Genomic DNA, 13,866 nt, shown 5'->3' with positions numbered 1-13,866 from the left:
AAAAACAATCATAACGGCTGTTATCGTCTTGATTGTTTTTACAGGCAGCAGGAAGGGACATCCCCCCTCCTGCCACCCTCCGGTGCTTCTCCCGGCTCGCCCGTGTATTCAGGGAGGCGGAGCATGAATCGGCCAGTGGCGGCTGTTTACCATAGAGCTGACCGAAGACCAGATGGTCCCCGGCCATCTCTATGACCTTCAGAGGCAGTTATGACGTCACTTCCGGTGCTGCCAGATGTAAATACTGCCATTTTTTTTTTGCTGGAAAGCCTGAGATTACTATATATCTGTCATGCCCTATTCCTATTACCAAGGAAGTTTACATTCCTGGTAATAGGATTAAAAAAAAAAAAAAAATTTAAGAGAAAGTGTAAAAATAAAATAAACAATAAAAAAAAATTAAAAATAAAGTGCCCCTGTCCCTGCGTGCTTGCACGCAGAAGCAAACGCATACGTAGGTCGTGCCCACATATGTAAACCGTGGTCAAACCACACCTGTGAGGTATCGCCACGAACGTTCGAGCAAGAGCAACAATTCTAGCCCTAGACCTCCTCTGTAACTCTAAACAGGTAAACCTGTAAAAATGTTAAAGCGCCGCCTATGGAGATTTTTAAGTACGGAAGTTTGCCATCAATTCCACGAGTGTGCGCAATTTTAAAGCGTGACATATTAGGTATCTATTTACTCGGCGTAACATTATCTTTCACATTATACAAAAAAAATTGGGCTAACTTCACTGTTCTGATTTTTTTAATTCATGAAGGTCTTTTTTCCAAAAAAAAAAAATTGCGTTTGAAAAACCGCTGCACAAATACCTTGTGACATAAAATATTGCAACGACCGCCATTTTATTCTCTAGGGTCTCTGCTAAAAAGAAAAAAACATATATAATGTTTGGGGGTTCTGAGTAATTTTCTAGCAAAAAAATGCTGATTTTTACATGTAGGAGAGAAGAGTCAGAATTGGCCTGGGTGGCAAGTGAAGGGAACGGCTTAAAAAAAAAGATCATGTTCATCTTGTGGCAGCTGATTGGTGTAGAGGAAAGTCATTACCGGCACACCGACCGACCGCCACAACTCTGCCCACATCACACAGCGGGACGGAGAGCCACACGGGAGAGGCGTGGTCATAGAGGGCTTTATCCTATCAGAGAAGTTTGGTTATAATATGAAGGGGGTGTGGCTAGAGCGAGCAGAGACTGGTAGAATGGAGAGAACACCGAGCGCGGGATACTGGGAGAGCGAAGTGACTGCACTTGTCTTTCCACTGGCAGAAAGGAGGGGTAATACGGGAAAAGGGGAGGGATTACAGTAAAAGAGGCGGGGTTACACTTTGGAGAGGAGGTATTACTGCTGGGGAGGAGGGGCTATACGGAGGGAATGGAGGTGTTACTGCTGGGGAGGAGGGGCTATACGAAGGGAAAAGAGGTGGTGCTGATGGAGAGGAGGGGCTATACAAGGGAAAGGCGGTGTTAATGCTGGGGAGGAGGGGCTATACGGAGGGAAAGGAGGTGTTACTGCTGGGGAGGAGGGGTTATACGGGGAAAGGCGGTGTTCATGCTGGGGAGGAGGGGCTATACGGGGAAAGGAGGTGATACGGAGATGGTATGGATTAGATAGTAAGAAGAGTTGTCATTGGCAGAGAGGGGGAGTTATACAGGGGGAGGAGGTGTTACTGGTAGGGAGGCAGAGCTTTAAGAATGAGAGTCGAGGCTAGGAAAGAGAGCTTTACACGGCAAGGGGAAGGATTACACTGAAAGAGAGGAGGAGTTATGTAGTAAGGGGCGTGATTACTTTGAAATGTAGAGATTGTGCGGCCAGGGGCGGAGTTATATTAAAAGTGAGGAGGGGTTATGCAGTAAGGGGCGTGATTACTTTGAAAGGGATAGGGGTTGTGCGGCGAGGGGCGGAGTTATATTAAAAGAGAGGACGGGTTATTTAGCAAGGGGCGTGATTACTTTGAAAGGGATAGGCCGATAGGGATTGTGCGACGAGGGGCGGGGTTATGTTAAAGTGAGGAGAACAGGGAGCTGGGTTGGATACTCTGGGAGAGGGGCGGGGGTCGCCCTGGGAATGGGGCGGAGCGGTAGCAGTGTAGATACTAGGAGAGGGGCGTGGTCGCCCTGGGAATGGGGCGGAGCGGTAGCGGTGTAGATGAAGGGAGAGGGGCGGAGTCGCGGCGGTAGCTGTGTAGAGACAGGGAGAGGGGCGGGGCTGTAGAGAGGAGTGGTGACAGTGGGAGGTGTGTCCAGCAGCCACTGCCCTACTCCGGGGATCTAGGACTCATGGAGCGGCGGCTGCTGGTGCTAGGGATGGATCCCGGGTTGGTGTGATCCCCGCTGTCATCAGGTTGAAGTTCCGGGCTGTGTGTGCGGAGTTGCGGCGTGTGTAGTAGGCGGAGTCCCCGGTGCTTTGTTGGGAGAAGTCCCCGGAGTGGTTTCCTCCTGTCCTGTGTGTAGAGGTGTGAGTGGGGTCCCCCTCCTCCCCCCTCCTCCGATCATCATGCCGGATCAGATCAGTGTGTCGGAATTTATCACAGAGACCAATGAGGATTACAAGTCCCCCACCACCTCCAACTTCACCACCCGGCTCAGCCAATGCAGGAGCACCGTCACCGCCATCGAGGAGGTAAGAGGGGGAAGGGGGCACTCTGAGTGGGGGAGAGGGCAGAGTAGGTGGTGGATGTGATGATTGGCAGTGCCATGGTGGGGATCACACATGAGGAGGACCTGAGATCATAGAGAGCAGATCAATGTCCATACAATGTATATTACACCTGAGGGGTGTCACCTCTCATCTCCTCCTACTATAGTCGTACTACTCAGTGTGCTCAGTGTACGATATACTCAGCGTACAGTATACTCAGCATACGATATACTCAGCGTACAGTATACTCAGCGTACGATATACTCAGCGTACAGTATACTCAGCGTACGATATACTCAGCGTACGATATACTCAGCGTACGATATACTCAGCGTACAGTATACTCAGTGTACGATATACTCAGCGTACGATATACTCAGCGTACGATATACTCAGCGTACAGTATACTCAGCGTACGATATACTCAGCGTACAGTATACTCAGCGTACGATATACTCAGCGTACGATATACTCAGTGTACAGTATACTCAGCGTACGATATACTCAGCGTACGATATACTCAGCGTACGATATACTCAGTGTACGATATACTCAGTGTACGATATACTCAGCGTACGATATACTCAGCGTACGATATACTCAGTGTACAATGTCTCAGTGTACGATATACTCAGTGTACGATATACTCAGTGTACGATATACTCAGCGTACAGTATACTCAGCGTACGATATACTCAGCGTACAGTATACTCAGCGTACGATATACTCAGCGTACGATATACTCAGTGTACAGTATACTCAGCGTACGATATACTCAGCGTACAGTATACTCAGCGTACGATATACTCAGCGTACAGTATACTCAGCGTACGATATACTCAGCGTACGATATACTCAGTGTACGATATACTCAGCGTACGATATACTCAGCGTACGATATACTCAGCGTACGATATACTCAGCGTACGATATACTCAGTGTACGATATACTCAGTGTACGATATACTCAGTGTACGATATACTCAGCGTACGATATACTCAGCGTACGATATACTCAGCGTACGATATACTCAGTGTACAATGTCTCAGTGTACGATATACTCAGTGTACGATATACTCAGTGTACGATATACTCAGTGTACGATATACTCAGTGTACAATGTCTCAGTGTACGATATACTCAGTGTACGATATACTCAGCGTACGATATACTCAGCGTACAGTATACTCAGCGTACGATATACTCAGCGTACAGTATACTCAGCGTACGATATACTCAGCGTACGATATACTCAGTGTACAGTATACTCAGCGTACGATATACTCAGCGTACGATATACTCAGCGTACGATATACTCAGTGTACGATATACTCAGCGTACGATATACTCAGCGTACGATATACTCAGCGTACGATATACTCAGTGTACGATATACTCAGTGTACGATATACTCAGTGTACGATATACTCAGTGTACGATATACTCAGCGTACGATATACTCAGCGTACGATATACTCAGTGTACGATATACTCAGTGTACGATATACTCAGTGTACGATATACTCAGTGTACGATATACTCAGTGTACGATATACTCAGTGTACGATATACTCAGCGTACGATATACTCAGCGTACGATATACTCAGCGTACGATATACTCAGCGTACGATATACTCAGCGTACGATATACTCAGCGTACGATATACTCAGTGTACAATGACTCAGTGTACGATATACTCAGTGTACGATATACTCAGTGTACGATATACTCAGTGTACGATATACTCAGTGTACGATATACTCAGTGTACGATATACTCAGCGTACGATATACTCAGCGTACGATATACTCAGCGTACGATATACTCAGCGTACGATATACTCAGCGTACGATATACTCAGCGTACGATATACTCAGTGTACAATGTCTCAGTGTACGATATACTCAGTGTACGATATACTCAGTGTACGATATACTCAGTGTACGATATACTCAGTGTACGATATACTCAGTGTACGATATACTCAGCGTACGATATACTCAGCGTACGATATACTCAGTGTACAATGTCTCAGTGTACGATATACTCAGTGTACAATGTCTCAGTGTACAATGTCTCAGCGTACAATGTCTCAGCGTACAATGTCTCAGTGTACCAGTTCTTAGTGGTGGCTGCAGTAGTTTTTGCTTTTTTCCCCACTTTATTTTCACCTGGTGATCCTGCAAGTAAGTCTGTTGTTTTTCAACTTCCTTTTAACAGACCTTTCTGTCCAAAAGAAGTGACAGTGAGGGCTCCTTTACACTTTTTCAATTGGGGGATGAAACCTGGTGGTTGAGCTGTGTTTTTACCACCACCAATCAGTCTCTCCCCCTTTTTGCTGGGGCTTTAAACATGCTTTGCTTCACGGCCACCGCAGAGATTACACCCCCGTCACCCTCTGCACCATCTTCAAGTGACTGGGGCCACCCTACAACCACCCCAAAACCACACACATGGTTCCAGCACAGTTGTCAGGTATTTATGGGTTTAAATCAGGTGGTGAGAAGGATAACAGAACACCTCCTTACCACCTGTCAAAATCTCTCTGAAGAGCGATCTGAATGTGGGTTGCTCTTCAGAGAGCAAAGCAGGTGTAAACGAGCCCTTAGAGAGCTGGGACAAACCATTTACCACTGACAGGGGTGCTCACAGTGATCAGCTTTTTATTTATGCCGAACCTTTACACACAGGTCTGGTTTTGGTTTGCAGTCCGGTGCGTTTCTGTTCACCGGTTCAGGTTTTTCCCTGAATTTACATCTGACCCGGACCCAAAAACCACACAGGACCCTTTTTCAGGCCGGGTTCACATATTCTGCGGCTCACAGCAGGGGATCCGGTGCGTCCCTGTTTACTGGTTCAGGTGCCAATCGGGTCCAAACTTTTGCCTGAATTCACACCTGATTCAGAACCAAAGACGCACAGGATCCTTAAATGTGGACCGCGGGCGCCCCAGACCTGTGTGAACCGGCTCCATTGAGAGTCGCTCTCCTGTCATGCCAATTGGATGCAGGTTTCCCCAGTTCACATCAGTGTGAACCCGGCCTTAAACCGCACTGCGGCCGCCCGCACTTATCAAGGGGCTCCATTGAAAGCTGTTTACATTCACCTGTAATGCGAACTGGGTGCGGGTAAAAAATGCATCCAATTTGCATATATGTGAACCCAGCCTTTGGGTTGGTTCAGAAATGAAAAAATATTGAGGTGCCCGGATCTACCGCACTATTTGTATACAACTATTTAGATAATTAATATAGTAATTAATTCAACCTTTCCCCATGTAGTATCAACAACATGGCGCAGTCCATGCGACCACAAAAACTGCATAGAAGAAAAAAAGAAAGGGCGAGGCCTTCCAAAGGGGTCGCAGTAACTGAACACTACGGTTGAATTTGATTAAATTTTATTTAGAATAAACGCACCATAATATTAAACATGACAAAATACCAAAAATAGCGGTTGGTTCACACCTGAAAAATAGCGGTTGGTTCACACCTGAATCACACAGGAATGCAATCCACGTCCTTGTGAGATTTTCATCCCATTGATTTTAATGGGCTGAAATGTCACTGGATCGCCCCAAATGCAGTTCATATGCTACTTTAAAAAAATGTGCTGCGCCAAAACGAAAGGGGACTGCGGTACCATCTGACCTGTGGCAGGCAGATGCATTGCGTTTGGGTTGTCACTAGGAATACATTGACACCCGCAGAAGATCACGCACACAGAACGCAGATTTCCTACACCGCATTCTGGTGTGAACAAGCCCTTATCCTAACAGAGGGAAAATTGTTGCTGTAACCGCTTTATAGCTCGTTAGCTGGAGGTCAGCTTCCATTTGTAAGTCAAGTCCATCTAACGATGACCATGCACGGTGAGATAATGAATGACCAATGTCTGATCTGGCAGATTGATCAGGCCAGACAATAATAACACGGCCAAACATTGAGCAACAGATAGTGATAGTTTTGATCGACCCAAGTGGATCAGTTATGATGGGGGAAACTAACAATTGCACAGGGTCCATTGATGGCGCAGGTCACCCCTTCCACTTCACCACAGGAGACTTGTGCGTCCATATGATTAACATGATATAATCAGTTTATGTACAGATCCAATTAAAGCTCGGGTGCATGTGCAATGAACATTGATGGAAGTGTGTTTGCCATTTAGATCAATTTACAGTATCTCACAAAAGTGAGTACACCCCTAAGTGAAAATGTCCAAATTGGGCCCAAAGTCTCAATATTTTGTGTGGCCACCATTATTTTCCAGCACTACCTTAACCCTCTTGGGCATGGAGTTCACCAGAGCTTCACAGGTTGCCACTGCAGTCCTCTTCCACTCCTCCATGTTGACATCACAGAGCTGGTGGATGTTATAGACCTTGCGCTCCTCCTCCTTCCGTTTGAGGATGTCCCACAGATGCTCAATAGGGTTTAGGTCTGGAGACATGCTTGGCCAGTCCATCACCTTTAGGCAGCGGTCATCTTGGAGATGTGTTTGGGGTCGTTATCATATTGGAATACAGCCCTGTGGCCCAGTCTCCGAAGGGAGGGGATCATGCTCTGCTTCAGTATGTCACAGTACATGTTGGCATTCATGGTTCCCTCAATGAACTGTAACTCCCCAGTGCTGGCAGCACTCATGCAGCCCCAGACCATGACACTCCCACCACCATGCTTGTCTGTAGAAAGACACACTTGTCTTTGTACTCCTCACCTGGTTGCCGCCACACACACTTGACATCATCTGAACCAAATAAGTTTATCTTGGTCTCATCAGACCACAGGACATGGTTCCAGTAATCTATGTCCTTAGTCTGCTTGTCTTCAGCAAACTGTTTGCAGACTTTCTTGTGCAACATCTTTAGAAGAGGCTTCCTTCTGGGACGACAGCCATGCAGACCAATTTGATGCAGTGTGCGGCGTATGGTCTGAGCACTGACAGGCAGACCCCCCCACCCCTTCAACCTCTGCAGCAATGCTGGCAACACTCACGCGTCTATTTCCCAAAGACAACCTTCTGGATATGACGCTGAGGATGTGCACTCAACTTCTTTGGTCGTCCATGGGGCACTGCTTTAAGTATAACAGGTTTTTTATTTTTATAAAAAAAGAATACTCTTTATAACCACTTTAATATCACATTAAATATCCCATTGAAAATATTTTATTATCTGTGCAACAAGTACAAAAAAAAAAAAAAAAAGTAGATGTTCATCCAGCCAAAGATCTTGTGAGCTGATACCAGTCCAAATGCAGAGGAGAGGAAGTCATCGGTCAGCATTGTCCCCTGACATCTCCATGTATTAAAGAACATAGAGAGGAGTGGGAGGGGTTCTGTAGCCTTAAAATGTTTGTTGTGTTAAGGTGACAGCACTGCTTGGTTCAGTTGCCACCTTAGGACAGGAAGTGACTTATTGGCGGGATCACCAGGTAAAAATGAAGCAAACAAAAGTGTGATTAAAAAAACAAATGCAGCCACCACATCAAAGACCTGGTTAGCTGAAATACTGTCATTTTTCGTTCTTGGGTTTAGATACACTTCAAAGGTGACCAGGCTGTCCAGTGGTGTGACTTGGACTAATCTTAGACTATTTTTCAATATGATCGGATAAGATTTGACATACTTTGTAAATTGTGGGAATACCTGCTGTATACCTCCTAGGGTATACTGTACAGCAGTGGTACAAGGACTTCTACCTCATTCTGGGTGGAGATCGTGCCATTCTCCATCTTGGTTTTATCCACCAAAGGATAAATACTGCGTACATTTTTATGTTAAAATATCTCATGCGGTATTTTACTCAAAAGTAGTCAATTTACAAAAAAGTGTTTTTTTTTTTGTTTTGTTTTTTAATTTAATTTAATTGAATTTATTTTTAACACTGCTGCAGAGGAAGACACTTCTGTAAATAAATGAACACAGAAATATTGTGAAGCTGTGAAATCATTCTAGCATGCTAACATTCACAGAACACTCTCCCTGTGATGAAATGTTACAATTTATTTTCATACCAGAGCTCAGGGCAGAACATTTCCACATCAATACATTGTATACTCTTTAACTTGTTGGCCAGTGTGGTGTTTCCCTCGTTGTTATTATGTACATTGCTAAATAATGGACTTCCTACTGCCAGGTGATAAGCCCCAGTTCACACTGATGTGATGCAGGAAACGCAGTGATTCTTATGTAATCGCACTGCTCTGCGATCTGCAAACACCCAAATAGCAGGTTGCAAACGCAGTTCCAGTGCATCCAATATAAATGGGCTCAAATTGCACTGCCCAGAATTGCATGTGATTTGCACAGAAATACAGTGCAATTTCTATACAATTCACATGTGGTTCAGTGTGAACCTAGGCTTAATAACAAATGTGTGTGTTCTTAAAGCCTGGTATGAACTGTAATATTTTTCCGTTTTAACCCCAGTCTGCTGAACGAATAAAACCGAAGGCGCTTGCCGTACTAACTATATGATGTTAGTACAGCGATCTGTTACATTCCTTGTGACAGCAATAAAAGTAATAGAGGAAAAAAAAAAAGCAACAGCGTAAAACAAAAATTAAAAAAAATGTAAGTGCCCCTGTCCTCCCGTGATCGCTCGAAAAGGGGCAAGCGTGTGTCGGTCCCCCACACACACAAACAGCGATCGTCCCCTCCCTCACATGTGAGGTATCGCCGCAAATGTCAGATCATGGGCAGTAATTCTAGCACCAGACCCCCTCCTATAAGTCTAGAAGTGGTAACCTGTAAAGCAGGGGTAGGCAACCTAGGGCCCTCCAGCTGTTGCAGAACTACAAATCCCATCATGCCTCTGGGAGTAATTGTAACTGCCAGCCTTGCAATGCCTCACGGGAAATGTAGTTCCACAACAGCTGGAGGGCCCCGGGTTGCCTATCCGTGCTGTAAAGGCATTTAAAGTGTCACCTATGGATAGTCATTTGTCACCGTTGCACAGTCGTGCACAATTTTAAAGTGTCTGGGATGGGACAAATTTAGATGGGGGGGGGCCTGATTTTAGTCTTGCCTAGGGCAGTACAAAACTAAAATACACCGCTGACTGTCTGTAGCTGATGACATATAACATTTATAGTATGCTGGCACCGGCTGCATTTCTTAGTAATGGAAATGGTTAGTTATGGCCAGCTTGACCCAAACAAACTATTTCTAGTGACCCAGAACTTGGAGATAGACTTTAATTAAGCTGGCAACTGTCTAATGTCCATTGTGCATTGACACACAATCCATTTGGGTTTTTGAGTGCAGGATTTGGAGTGGATAGAGTTGGTAGCCATTGATTTAATACTTTTTGGCAACACATCAAAAAGAGTAACAGGTGGTTTGATGGCTGCCATTGACTTCTATGGGACTCTCAATGTACTAAAACAGACAGAAATGGTCTTATTGTTCTATACACACATGTACATGTTTATGTTATGCCCCATGCACAATGGACGTTTGAGCTTCGGTGCATGAGGCTCCAGTGTTTGGCAGTGGCTGGAGGGTACAGGCACCATCTTGCCCTGGTGTCTCCAGCCTGAGGTTGGCAGCTGTTCTGGCTGGACAGTGCAAATGAACATTTAGGGCAGTATACGCCCAGGGACGAATGCCTGGAATAGAGGTCTTGCTTTTCGGGTATTTGCCCCTGGGTGCATACCGCTCTAAACATTTGTCCTGCTTGGTGCCCTGTCCAGCCACAGCAGCTGTCAGAGTCTCATAGAGTTTGACAGGCTGCCAGCTCTGGGTCTGGACAGGACACCTGTGCCTTCCACCCACACCTAAACACCCAGTGTGCATGGGCTTTAGCACGTTGTAATGCGTATGTTATAATGCAACCGTGTAAATGGGCCCTAACTGTTCAAAATGGTGCCGTACCCCATTGTATCACAGGTCCTCATTAAACTAACAAGTGGTGCTATGTTCATATGTATTGAACTAAAGTGAAATGCAAAGCATTAATAATCTATTCTGACTCCCAAATACAACTGCAATAAAAAAAAAAAAAAATGCTATGAAGTACACATACATAAAAAAATCCTACATCCCAAAATGCATGAAATAATCATAAATCTAAAATGCAAGTAACCAATCCATATATAGACCCATGTGACAAGTGTGCCACACTTTATTTTAATATTTGCAAAACTTGTATCAGGACGTAATGTAGGCTGCTCATGCTGGAGGATTTTAAACCTGAGCTTACTTTTTATGTAGAATAATTCACTGGTCCCCATGACCTCGTCTTATTTCAAATCTGGCAGTCATTTATGGGGAAATAAGACTCCCGGTCACTCAGCAGGATGCCTCATACATCACCAATACCAACTATAGACGACAAATTATCTTGCCTGGCCTTGTCCTGTATTGCCAAGGGGTTCCTTGAGCTGTGACCGATTGCCCTCCCAATTTGATAATATAGATATAGATATATATAATTTTTTTTTTTTGCTGCTTGGAAGGGTGGCATCCTGACCACTGTAAGGGTCATGTTTGTCATTGCCCCCCATTGAATTGATACTTTCCTTTTTTGGAAGTACAGAATTCTATCACACGCATGCTCAATAAACAGATTGTCACCTGGGATGGAGGAAGTGTCTTCATGATAAATTATTTTTTTCTTGGTAGTAAACCACAGGTTTAAAAAAAACAAAAAAACAAAACGTGCAAGACAATGGCATAATGGACATTATGAAATACTTACCTTAGAATGAAGCCCTCACTGCTGGCAGGGCTTCCATCTTCGCCGAGTCTGCTTGCTCTGGTCGTCTGATTGGCCAAACCAGGATGGCGTCGCTCTCGCAGGAGTCATGGATGCGGCATGGAGCTCTGAAGGGATGGCACATGTATGCTGTCCCTTCAGAGCGCATGTGCCGGTAATGGCACCGGCTGCATGCAGTGTGAATGTCTCCTAAACAGTGCAAGTTCAAGAGATATTCATTGTACCTACAGATAAGACTTATAGGCTCACCTGTAGTTACAAGTGAGTTACTACCACTCTAAGTATTTTGCAAATGCTGGTGTTTGTAGCCTCTGACTGCTCAGTCTTGGTTCCCATCCAGGATGTGACTATCCCTGGCATTGTGAAAGGTGTATGGGTTGCTTTGCTACAACATTGTAGAATCTTGTCAGATCCTTTACTTGTGTGGCCAGCATTATTATTATCATTATACAGGATTTATATAGCGCCAACAGTTTACGCAGCACTTTACAATATAAAAAGGAGACAATAAAGTTATCATACAATAAAATACAAGAGGATTAAGAGGGACCTGCTCAGAAGAGCTTACAATCTAATAGGGTGGGGTAGGTGGTAGAAAAGGTTGTAACTGTGGGGAATGAGCTGATGGAAGTAGTAGTAGAAGATTAGTTGGAGACGTGATAGGCTTTCCTGAAGAGGTGAGTTTTCTGTGATCGCCTGAATGTAGCAAAAGTAGGGGATAGCCGGATAGATGGAGGTAGCGAGTTCCAGAGGATGGGAGAGGCTCTGGAGAAATCCTGGAGACGAGCATGGGAGGAGGAGACGAGAGAGTTTGAGAGTAGGAGGTCTTGAGAGGACGATTTGGGTGATTTTTGGAGACAAGATTGGTGATGTAGCTCGGGGCAGAGTTGTGAATGGCTTTGTATGTTGTGGTTAGTATTTTGAATTTAATTCGCTGGGTTATTGGGAGCCAGTGTAGGGATTGGAGGAGAGGGTTGGCAGACACTGAGCGGTTAGAAAGGTGGATAAGTCTGGCAGCAGTATTTATGATAGACTGGAGAGGGGATAGCCTATGGAGAGGTAAGCCAATAAGAAGAGAGTTGCACTAGTCAAGGTGAGAGATAACAAGGGAGTGAATGAGGTGCTTGGTGGTTTCATTTGTTAAAAAGGGGCAAATTTTAGAGATGTTACGGAGGTGAATTCTACATACCTATCCACTACTTATTTCTTGAGGACCCTGTAAACATGAATGCTAGATTTTTGCTGTCTCCTGTACTAAGGTTGTCATGAGCCAATGTAATAATGCCAACATACTGGCTATTTGCCGGATTTATAGGGGGTTGAAAGAGGCAGAACCCCCCCATACATAAATATAATACCTAAAATTCAGTTTATTTTATTAAAATGTATCTTGGAATGCAGTATTTTCCTGCAACTACCTGTAAAACTGTAAGAGCCCATTCACACCATATGTCCAGTTTCAAAGCATAGACTAGGCCATTTGCAATGAGTCCTATGAGCACTGGAAACAACTAGGACATGTTCTAACTATGTAGACAGTAGATGTCCATGGATTCTGAGATCCATAGGCTGTAGTAGTGCCCCCTTACATGCATTTTTAGAGTTTGTTGATTAGCCTGTGTATGAGGGGCCCATTAAAACCTCCCAAGTTTTAAATCTGGCCTGACACTTGGCAATTCTTCCTATGGAAAACATGGTCACATGGACCTGACTGGTCCACCACAAGTTGCCACTTAGTTTTAGTAGTTTTCAGTGACTCTACTGTCAAAGCTACTGCAACATATAATCAAAATCAAAGCTGTGCTGGTGGAAAGGCAATTTTGATCAATTTCCATTCCATTTTTTTTGGTCTTTTGAAACTGGCAATCAAAATTGTGGGTATCTGGTTATTGTGGACACCCACATTGCTGCATCATCTATTCATAAATCTATGAATAGGAGCACTACAAGTCCCATCTACCACAGAGACAGAGGGACTCAATAGAGATCTCAATAGAGCACAGCTGCAGTGCCATTTTTACCTCAGTATGAATGGGACAGGAGGAATAGTTTGCAGAAGCCTGTGCATCACACCCGCAATCGTGGTTGCAGTGCTCTGCAGACTTCAATGCAAAAAAAAATGTAATATCTATTTTCTTTTCTCAATGCTAGTGAATTTATGATTTTTAATTTTTTTTTTTTTCCGTTAAAAAATGTGTACCGTGCCTTTTTTTTTTTTTTTTTTTTTTTTTGATTCACACATAACATGAATCATCATGACACATGATTGTTACCAAATGTGTTTTTTTTTTCTTGGTAAAAATGTCGAGGCAAATCACATGGGGGGAGATTTATTAAAATTGGTGCACTCAGAATCTGGTGCAGCTGTACATGGTAGCCAATCAGCTTCTAACTTCAGCTTGTTCAGTTAAGATTTGGCAATAAAACCTGAACCCTGATTGGTTTATATGTAGAGCTGCCCCAGATTTTGCACTCTCCAGTTTTAGTAAAATGAC

At 44.3% G+C, this 13,866-nt stretch overlaps 1 protein-coding gene across 2 annotated transcripts in view; it reads left to right on the top strand.

Annotated features, from left to right (window-relative positions):
• Window positions 1–2,195: 2,195 nt before the first annotated feature.
• ASAP2 (ArfGAP with SH3 domain, ankyrin repeat and PH domain 2) overlaps window positions 2,196–13,866 on the top strand; it is a 349,346-nt gene continuing 337,675 nt past the window's right edge. Inside the window, exon 1 of one of the 2 annotated variants that reach the window (XM_073611134.1) lies at window positions 2,196–2,628. In XM_073611134.1, the coding sequence (XP_073467235.1) occupies window positions 2,503–2,628 (126 nt within the window). In that variant the 5' untranslated portion in view covers window positions 2,196–2,502. The remainder of the gene's footprint in view (window positions 2,629–13,866) is intronic. The other variant, XM_073611135.1, reaches the window with a different exon arrangement.

This window comes from Aquarana catesbeiana, unplaced genomic scaffold, assembly GCF_042186555.1.
Source record: "Aquarana catesbeiana isolate 2022-GZ unplaced genomic scaffold, ASM4218655v1 unanchor211, whole genome shotgun sequence".
NCBI classification, from domain to species: domain Eukaryota; kingdom Metazoa; phylum Chordata; class Amphibia; order Anura; family Ranidae; genus Aquarana; species Aquarana catesbeiana.
The sequence above is the reverse complement of the archived record's forward strand: the minus strand, read 5'-3'. Positions and strand labels throughout refer to the sequence as shown.